Consider the following 9,971-nt stretch of genomic DNA (forward strand, 5'->3'; position numbering starts at 1 on the left):
CCCCCCCCCCCCCCCGGGGGGGGCCCCCCCCCCCCCCCCCCCCCCCCGCCCCAGATGAGCTGGCTTCCCTCCCCATGCCCCCAAGGTGAGCTGGCCTCCTCCCAGCCCTCAGCCATCTGTCCTTCCCTAGCTTTGTGTATACTCTGCCATTGCAGGGGTCATCTTCCTCCCCTCCTTCTTGTGCCTCCTCCCAGGCTCAGCTAAGGGGCTGCCTCTCCCCATCTGTGTTCTTTAGGGTGCTGGTGAGGGCAGCTGCTTTTTCTCTGTTTCTCCAGGGCCTACCTCCCAGAGCATCTTGCACAGCGAGATCTGTATTTGTTGGATTTAGTTGGAGGCAGCTTCTGGGGGTCGGGTCCCCATAGGGTTTCAATTTGGGGTTGAGCCTGAGGCTGAATTCAAGGCAGGGTCAGGCTCTGGACTGAGGGGTTGGTTTGGGCTCAGGGTCCAAGGGTAAGGTGGTCTGCCAGGCTCTAAAGCTCTGATGCCTTGACTTACCCAGCGGATAAGAGTAGCGTAGGTAAAGGGTGGCCGCAGATTGTGGGATCGGAAGTATTCCAGGTTATGGACAAATTCTGTGGGGAGAGGAGGCAGGCAGTGAGCTAGCTCCTCCCTCCCCAGCATCCCCACTATTTGCCTTTCAATCTGGGGTAGGAGAAGCCAACACCCCTCAGTGGTGATGGAGCTCAGAGAAGCACACAGGCGACCCACCCAAGGGGCTGGCTACACCTCCCTGGGCCTCTTCTTGGGCCTGTGGCTAGGCAGCCCCTCCCCCTAGCCTCAGTCCACCTAGGGATGCTCACCCGGGGACATCTGGCTACCCCACAGGTGCCTCCTGACCGCGAAGAGGCCCCGCCCTGGGAGCCTTGCTTCTTTCTCTTCCTCTGGGGATGCTGGCCAGGCTGACCAGCTGGGGCCCAGGCTCCCTGATGGACAGTAGGTCGCCTTCTCTGTGGAAGGGCTCTAGGAAGGAGAGGGAGGCTAAGCTGTCAGAGCTGCGAGGTACCATGCAGAGGAGAAATTGGGCTTGCATTTGGGAGGGATCTGCCCCTTTACCTCACCAGTGAGGAAACTGAGGCCAAATGACTTGTCCCAAGGTGTCCAGGCTGGGGTTTGAATCTAGGACGGCAGACTCCAAAGCCAGTACCCTGCCTCTTGCCCCACGCCAACTAACACTTAATCCCTCGAGCTGGTCAGACACGGAACAAAGTCCTGAGAGGAGGCTGACTGAGCACTTTGGGGGCTCCGGACCAGCCCACGATTGGCCTACACGGTCAAGGGGCTGTGAGATGAGTCTGCGCCTGCCAAGAGCCCATCTACCTACTGCCTTACTTCCAAGTCAGGGGTCTATCACTGACAGAGCCAGAGTCTTGAAAATGCACAAATCCTCGGCCTATGAGAAAGTCTCTGGTTCTACAGGGAGCATCGCCCCACTCACCATAGCCAGAGGCTTCATCAGCGCCAGCTTCCCAGACAGGTGGGCTTGCATGGCGCCTAGCTTCTCTTTCTCTAGGAGTAGCTGTGAGAGAGAAGAGAGAGGAGCAGCTGACCTCCTCCTCCTCCGTCCGCCTTCCCCTCAAACCTCAGGGCCTTCCTGGACACAATAGCGCATTTACCATAGGTGATCTCACTGGAGGGCGGTGCCATTATGATCCCCATTTTATAGATAAGGAAATGTGAGGCAGGCTAAGGTGAAGTGACTTGCCCAGGGCCATGGAGCTGGGAAGTGTGTGACGCCATCTTGGTGATCAGGTCCCGAGTTCTCCACTGAGGGCCACCTAGCAACCTCTGTGATTTGCTCGAGCCCCACCCTCCCAGCCAGCCTCTTCCCAGGGGGTGACCCCCTCTCACCTTGTGCTCCAGGTTTTGTACCACCTCTTTCTGGATGAGACACTGGGCCTTCCCCTTCTCATCTAAGCGATGGTCCTCTTGGAGGTGTCTAGGGGAAGGAGGCAGGAGAAACAGAGCAGCTTGAGCTGCTGAAGCCCTGTCACCTTCCTGGGACTGGGCACTCACTTACTTCAAGAGCTCCCCTGACTCCGGGAAGACCTTTTCACAACCAGGCCACCAGCAACTCCGGGAACTGTCCAGTGCGCAGGTCTGGAGGATGCTGTGGAAGGACGGATACAGGGGAGCCATGGAATGTTCCCCAGCTCCAACTCTGCCACTGGGGAACCTTGGAACAAATCCCTCCACCCCTTTGGATGTTCCTTTGCCTCCGGGAGGCTTAGGGCCCTAAATGCTGAGATTTCCCCCACCCCAGCCTTCCTTTTGGCTGGAGCACAGCCCCTGACAGGAGAGAAACTCCAGCGTCAGCACGTAGGCTGAGCCTCCCTCTATCCACGATTCCAGGCTGGCTCTTGCTAAGATTCTCAAATTCTCCCCATTCGAGGCTGCATGGCACTGACCTCTCCTTCTTGGGGCCAAGCCGGAAAGCAGAGGCATCCCCAGGGCTGGGCCCAGTGGGAAAGGTACAGAGGTAAGTTGTCAGCATGTTGGCTGGCTCCTTGGGCAACCATTCAAGGTTGGCAAGGTTGATCCCTGGAGAGGAAAGGAGGAAGAACAGTTGTGGTGGGGGAGGCCTTAGTCACACTGGTAGACAGCTGGCCGTAGGATGAGCAAGGTCTCCCTTGGCCACTCAGCCTTGGTTGACTTCCCTCTCTCATGAATGCTGAGGCCCCAATCCAAGGGAGTTAAGAAGTCTGGGCTTTGGGCCTGACTTGGCCACGGCTTCATCTGCTCTTTGGGCCTCATTTGCCCCATCTGTGCAATGGGTGGGGGGTTTGGACTGGATGTTTCCTGGAGTCCAGGCTTTGAGCCATGGATGGGGAAGGACAGGAGCAGGTCCAACTCATCAGACTGTTACCAGGAGGAAGGCCATGCAGCTGGGCGGGTCTGGTCTTGAGGGTGATGACTCCAGGAGGTGAAGGCAGGTTGATCAGGGCAGGGGTGCTCAGTGGCGTCATGTGTACCAGTGGGGGCCGGCCGAGGACCTCAGCAGAGGTGAGCTAAGTCATGGAGAGGGGAGGAAAAGAGAGGAAGTCCCTTCCGCAGGCAGCCATATGCCAAACAATTATGTGAGAAGGTTGGTCTTGCCAGAGTTAGACTAGGGCATTGCCCCCTCGTACCTGGTGTACAAAATGCTGCTTCTCCTGAAGCAGGGCCTGGGGGTGCGGCGATGTACTGAGCCGCCCACCTGATGGGGCCACCATCACCATGGGGCCTGTTGGCAACTGGGAGGGGAAGGTTAGAAACAGAATGCCAGAGTCTCAGGTTAGTGGCCATCTTATGCAATGCATGATGGAACAACGTGGTCAGCAAGGGGGCAGCCAGCCTCTGCGTGAAGCAGCCCACTGCTTCCCATCCACCCATTGATCTTAAATCTGTTTCTGTCTGGGGCCAAATAGGACCAGCCAGCAGATCTCCAGGGTCCAAGATGGAATACAGCCTGCATATCAGAGCACCAGATCACCTGCCTCCCTGGGCCTTGTGGCTGCCCTCTCTGTCTCTAGCCTTCTCTCCACACTGTCGTGGGAATGCAGCATCCTGTCGAACTGATCGGGATGGCGCAGTTAGGAAACAAATAGGCCTTGGGCCTCTTGGCCAGGATGTGGGAATGGCAGTGGCTGATTTCAGGATTGCTGCTGCTACCTTGCTTCTTAAAGGCCTTGATGTGTCCTGCACCTGATGTGGTCTACATTTAGGACTATTGAAAATTGTTTTTTCCTTCTGAGACTCAAAGTAGATATTCACTTTTCAATCCATCTCAACATGACACAATTGAAGAAAGAAGGTGTTCAGCTGGAGAGAACCAAAATGGAGGGACAACTGTCCCAAGTGAAAGCCTAGGAGCAAACCCACTGTTCAGCAGTGAGTGCCCACTGAGTCCAGTTATGAAGATGAATGGCAGCCATGCCTACAAGACGGGGTGGGGGAGGGATGAATGGGACTGATAAGGGCTTTCAATCTGGAAGGGGGAGAGACAGCATGGAGAAGCGGGAATGGAAAGCTAGCTGGTCAGAAGAGAGAAGGGAAAGGAGGGGCCACCATGGAGATGGTGGGGGGGGAGGGACCAACGGAGGGAGGAGATAAGTAAAAAAGGCTGAGCCCGAGGTGAGAGAGCTTGAAAATGAGCATCTTAATCAGGCGCAGCTCCAGAGGGGGCAAGTCGGTGGCAGCACAAATCCATGAAAATCAATTTCTGTCCAGGTGACCCAATTTCCCATTTTGGGGGAGTTCTTGGGCCTGAGGAATTTGGGAATCCCAGTGGACCTGCAATACCAGAAGGCACTGGGACCAAGCCTTTTCCCATCTTCCTCTGGATGGACCAGCAGGGCAATGGGCTGCAAGCTAAGGCTGGGAGGTGGACCCAGAGAGGAGTGACAAATGGAAAGAGGTTTACATGTGCTCCCAAGAGGGGATGCTTTGGAATTTCTCTCCATCAGTCACTTGCTTTGTGACTGTAGCCAAGTCACTTGCACAACCCCCCCCTTCAAATGTGACAGTAGCCATATATTTTGGGTTTCCCAGAGGCCACCTGATTGAGTGTGTCTGTCTGTCTCTCTCTTTCCCTTGGTGTCTGTCTCTCTGTCTTTGTCTTTCTTTCCTTCCCCCTCCCTAAGGTTTAGGTTGGGATGGGGAGGGGGGCGGTAGGGAAGGTAGGTGCCCTAGTTGGAGGGGAATTTCTCCTGCTGGTGAGATCTGCATAAGAAACAGACGGCGCCCCCTCACCTCTTCAGAGAGACCAGAAACCACTTCCTCTGCTCTCTTCTCCCCAGTGATTCACATATAGGGGTGAAGGTTCCCTCAATGAAAGGGGAGGGCACCACCCCTCTCAGCTCCCTAGCCCCCCAAGTACCTACCTGTGGTGATAAGGCACTTGTCCCAGTGGGTCCCCCTCGGGGGGGAGGCCCAGCCTCCCAACCTGGAAACTCCAAGGCCCCTCTGGTTACCAGTTCTGTGTCCTTCATGTGAGCCACGAGGCTGGAGGAAGCCATGGAAGAAGAGGCTACTGGGATTTGGTGTGGCTTGGGATTGGGCATTAAGCTGGTCCTCAGGTAGCCTAGAAGAAGAGAAGATGCTGACATGGGCTTCCTGGCAGAGAGATGAGAGTCTGAACTGTGTAGGGTCTTTGTCTGGTCTTTGGGCCCTGCAGAGGGCCTGGGATCTCTCTGGGGTTTCTCCATCTCAGGTTCAGTGGCTCCTTATTGGGCTGGCACTAACAAAATGGTTTCCTCTCTTCTCTCTCTCTCCTTCCCTCCTTCCCTTCTTCATTCTTGATTCTCTCTCTCTCTCTCTTTTTGTCCCTCACTCTCCCTCTCTGTGTCTCTCTGTCTCTGTCTCTCTCCCTCTCAGCTTGAAAGAGATCTAAGAGGAGACCGTTAGGGAAACTGAGGCCCAGAGAGGGGGAAAGACATAGCCAAGTTCAGACAGTGAAGTCATTGGGCAGAGAAAGGGCTTAAACTCACTAAAATAATGATGCAATCATATTCCAGAGCCCTGGGGCTTAAAAAAAAAAAAAGATTGGGTTCAGGTGGAGAAAACCAAAATGGAGGGAAAGACCAGCTCTTCCTCAAAGTGCCATGTGGCGGCCTGGTGCTGTTTTTAACGCTACATGAAGAGGGCAGTGGAAGTCATTGGGAGTTTCGAATTCTCTGAATTTCAAATTCTAAGATTCTTTGATTCAAAAATTCTGTGAATCTAAGATTGTAAGTTAGAATCATAGACTCTTGCTCTAACTCAGTAAAGGACTTTGAACAGGCTGGTCCTTCCTCCCCTCTCTCCCTGATGGTGGGGGTCTCGGTGGATGATGGGTGGGCAAAGTCATTCTCGACATTTCTCTGTTTCAGCCACGTCAGCAGCGTCTCCCACTCAGCTCTGCACCATTCTGCACACATACCAGAGAATCTTAGAATCACAGAAGTCAATTCTTGGAATGTCCACCTCGGATATTCAAGTCTTGGGACCCAGTAGAACCCTGGGATGTTCTTCAAGTGAGAGAAGGCCCTCGGCTTGGTGTTATTATGGCTGCTGTCCCTCTGATGAACTTTTTAGGGGGAAAGGCAGATTCAGATGGAACTTGGTTTTGGTCCCCAGTTTTCGTCCTTATTCTCCATGCTGTGTTTTTTTCAGAAAGGCCTTTGTGGGGTGAGCAATAGGGACCTGCCCTTACATTTCTGACCGTTTCCTGGGGGCCACACCTCTCTTGTGAGAGCTAGGGTTCTATTACAGACCAGTGTGATGGAGGAGATGGCCAGCTTGAGCGGCCCTGCCACCCCCAGACTTCCCACCACGTCACTGGCGATACAGAAGAAAACGCCACCCCAGGGTTTCGTTCTGAGAACCGGTGGGGCCTGCCCAGCAGCCTGGGCCCCCTACTTCTGGACTTATGACGTGAATAGCAGCGGAAATGGGTGATATCCGGGAAAACATGCCCTGCGTCAACTCCACCCTTGGGCCTAGGACCTTCTTACCCTCTAGTCCAATCCAATCCAATCTAACAGTCTTCCTGAAGACTAAAGGCCTTGCCTGGAGCATGGCTTCCCATTGTCCGTGCCACTGCAAGCTTCTTTCCCAGCTTTGCTGGTGGACAGAGCCCTGTCCCTAGAGTGTCTGATCTTCAACTATTGGGGACTCATTTTTCTCTGTTCGAAAGTTAGAAGGGTTGGACTAGACAATTTCTGAGATCCTTTCTGCCTCCCAGCCCTAATGCTTCTGCCAGCCCCGGACAAGCTATTTTTCCCTCTCTGCGCCTCAGTTTTCCCAAGCTCCCAGGGCTCTCCGAAGAGCAGGCCTGGGAGAAGGCAATACCTTTGGCGGGCTGAGCTACCAACACCCAGCTTCTATGGGCTCCTCTTTGGGGTTCGCTGACCCCTCCTCCTGCTCCCTCCCTCCCTCCCTCCCTCTGGGTTCCCTGACAGGGCGCCAGTGATGAGAGGGTGACCTATTCCAGACTCAGCTCTCCTCTAGGTCTCACCCAGAACGGTCACCTCAGGGACTCCAGCTCAGCTGTTGAGGCCGAACGTTCTGACTTGCAGCCGCCAGACTCTCCTCAACGTCCCAAACAGAAGTCATCCCTCCTGCCCTGGCCCCACCCACACCATTCTGTCCCCTTAAGTTCTGTAGCTCTTCTGAGGGCCCGCCATCTTCCTGGCTGCTGCCTCTCCCTCACACCTCACCACGTGGCGATTCTCCCGGGCAACATCTCTCCACTAACGCAGGGACTGCTGTGACACTGTGCCTCCCAACTGGTCTCTGTCTTGAGTTTTCCCTGACCGACTGATCCCTCCTCTCCACGGTGTAAAAACATGGGTGAGAAGCCTGGCTATGACCATGGCCCTGACCATGGCCCTGAGGAAGCTTCTGGGTTGGGGTGCAAACCCCTCTCTTTGGCATTCACAGCTCACCCTTCACCTTGCCAGCCGACTCCTTTGTTCTGAGTTGTTTGCCCATCCCCTGCCTCTGTGTCCCTGCCCGATCTGGGACACGCAGCCTTGCAGAGCGGATAAAGAGCTAGGTTCAAGTCTTGTCTCTGACACCTCCTTGCTGTGTGTTCCTGGACAAGTCACTTCACTTTTCGGTGCCCTGGGCTGCTCTGGGAGACTATGGCAAGGTGGCCAGAGAGTGGTGTTGGCAGATGGGATTTCTTCACCAGGAATTCCCAAACCAACCAAAGATAAGCATCTTCTTCCATGCTGGTTTCCCCTAGTGGACTGGTAGCTCCCTAAGGCCTCTGTCTCTGCTGTCTTCGTATCCCCTGGGCATGGCCTACAGCCTGTGGGCACCTCCTGCAAGCCTAGGCATCTTAAGATTAAAAGGGCTCACCAACTCCACCCCACCCCTATACACTTTTTTGTTTTTTTAAACAGAGATTGAAAACTGAGGTAGATCCCACAGCAAGGGAGAGAGCTCCCCTCCCCCACCAGACCTCAGGAATCCTTGAACCTTAAGCACTTCCTTTGGAGGCCAGGGGAAGGGAAGGGAGCCTGGAGCCCCAGACACTGTCCACATGGGGCACCCTATAACCCTTAGGCTCACAGGATTGGACTGAGCCAATGTGCTCCAAACCCTTGGTTTGACACAGAAGGAAACTGAGGCCCAGTGAAGGGGAGGAAGAGGAAGGGGATAACTTACCTTTCTCCAAATCTGTATGGTTTGCCTTCTGAGCGCTCTAAGTGACCAGTTTAGATCTGCAGAAACAGACACACACGCGCACACACTTTGAAGAGACCTGGGTTTGTCTGCAATGAGCTTTCTACTTGTCCCACACCATAGTAGGGCTTCTTCCAGGTTATTTGTGTTCAAGTTTTGGGTTTGGTTTTTTTTTCCCCTTTCTGAAGAGGCCTAGACACTTTCTCACACCCCTGGGTGTCTGATCTGGGAGTCAGGGGCTGCTTCTAGCCACCCTCCCCCCGCTTCATATCTCCATTTATATACCTACCTCCTCCAAGCCTCTGTTCCCAGATCTATTTGTGCTTTCAACCTTCCCAGAGTGCCAAAGGGCAGCTCCTCCGGTTTCTCTGGACCAGCTTCTTACTTCCCTGCTCCCTCTCCCCTGCCCCATCTGTGAGCACAGGGCCCTGCGGACAGTAGCTGACTATATACAACGATCTCCTTGTGTTGGGAGACTGAGCTGGGGACCAGCCGGGTACTCTGAATACTTGGCATTGGAAGGCCGCGCACCCCACCAAACTCCGTGGGGCTCAGTTACATTCTCACTGTGTCCTTAGTCAAATCACTTCTCCTTTGTGGGCCTTAGTTTTCTTCTCTGTCAAGTGGGGCTAATTTGAAGGCCAAGTGAGATTAAGGTTGTGCCATCATTATTGTGTCATAACATAATAGCTATAGGATAATCAGTATTCATATCATTTATTCACATACAACATGATTATCAAATCCTCTAACCGCGGTATGGCTAGCAAAGACAGTGCTAACCAAAGCTCAGGACTTACCTAGTGCCCTTCTCCCAGTACACTTGCTAAATCCTCTTAGCCTAGTTTTGCGAATGAAGGTGTGAGGGGAATGGCCTGCTTTAGCCCTGCTCCCCATAGCTCTTAAGTGGGGGGCCCAGTCTGAACTCTTCCTGGCCCCTGCAAAGTACAGACCACAGGGGACCTGGAAAAGCCCACTTAGAGGATGGCTCTCCAAGATGCGGCCTCCCACCCCGTTGGATTTGGGGTTCACCTAATTCCCTGCGTGACCCTGGACCAGTCTCTTCTCTGTAAAATCAGGGCTTTGAGTGAAATGATCTCCAAGACCCACTCCTAGCACTAAGTCCTACGACCTCATGACTCAATGGACCCTGTTCTGATATCCTCTGACTTGGAGTAGGAAATGGGTAGGATCTGAGAAACCTTAGCAATCACCTTGTCTGCCCCCCTCGTTTTACAGAGGAGGAAGCCATGGCCCAGGGGGGCTCACACAGCTTGCATTTTAAGGCGGGTCTTGTGACCTCAAAGAAAGAGCAGAACAGGAGGCTCAGAAATGGACAAATCGCTGGTGTCTGCCTGCCTCCCTGGGACTCAATCCAAGTCTCCCCACACCTCTGGTAACCCCAAATGCTGGAGGCCAATAAAACCTCTTGGGTTAAGGGCTTTGGGGAAGGAAGGGAGGGAGGAGAGGTGAAGGCAGCGCACACAGGCGGGAATTACTCACCTCTTGGGAGTAGGGTGGCCAGGCTGGCTTGGGGGAAGAAACACCAAACGCTCAAAAACAAGTTCGCTTTTATATGGGAGGTGAGAAGAAAAAAAAAAAAAAACCACTGAAAACCGAACCCACACGCTGTCTTCTCAATCAATCCTATCACTCTTCTCCACTCTTGGTCTAGTGTACGGGACTTAAACGGAAATTTTGAAATTCAGACTCTCTCTCTCCCCCTCCCTCCCTTCCCCCCCTCCCCCCCCTTTCCCCTCCCTTCCCCTGCCGTGCCCGAGTGTCTGCACTTCAAAACCTCCGCGCCCCCCCCCTCTCTCCCC

At 54.1% G+C, this 9,971-nt stretch overlaps 1 protein-coding gene across 1 annotated transcript in view; it reads right to left on the reverse strand.

The window, feature by feature from the left end:
* Positions 1-9,719, reverse strand: part of FOXP3 (forkhead box P3) — an 11,012-nt gene extending 1,293 nt beyond the window's left edge. Inside the window, exons 1-11 of the mRNA XM_027841228.1 lie at positions 9,652-9,719; positions 8,131-8,186; positions 4,860-5,059; positions 3,126-3,230; positions 2,864-3,005; positions 2,406-2,538; positions 2,018-2,107; positions 1,849-1,936; positions 1,436-1,516; positions 801-960; positions 496-572 (exon numbers count right to left, since the gene is read on the reverse strand). Of these exons, the coding sequence (XP_027697029.1) occupies positions 496-572; positions 801-960; positions 1,436-1,516; positions 1,849-1,936; positions 2,018-2,107; positions 2,406-2,538; positions 2,864-3,005; positions 3,126-3,230; positions 4,860-5,039 (1,056 nt within the window). The 5' untranslated portion in view covers positions 5,040-5,059; positions 8,131-8,186; positions 9,652-9,719. The remainder of the gene's footprint in view (positions 1-495; positions 573-800; positions 961-1,435; positions 1,517-1,848; positions 1,937-2,017; positions 2,108-2,405; positions 2,539-2,863; positions 3,006-3,125; positions 3,231-4,859; positions 5,060-8,130; positions 8,187-9,651) is intronic.
* Between the last annotated feature and the right edge of the window lie 252 nt (positions 9,720-9,971).

This window comes from Vombatus ursinus, unplaced genomic scaffold (genome assembly GCF_900497805.2).
Source record: "Vombatus ursinus unplaced genomic scaffold, bare-nosed wombat genome assembly UNPS02014853.1, whole genome shotgun sequence".
NCBI classification, from domain to species: domain Eukaryota; kingdom Metazoa; phylum Chordata; class Mammalia; order Diprotodontia; family Vombatidae; genus Vombatus; species Vombatus ursinus.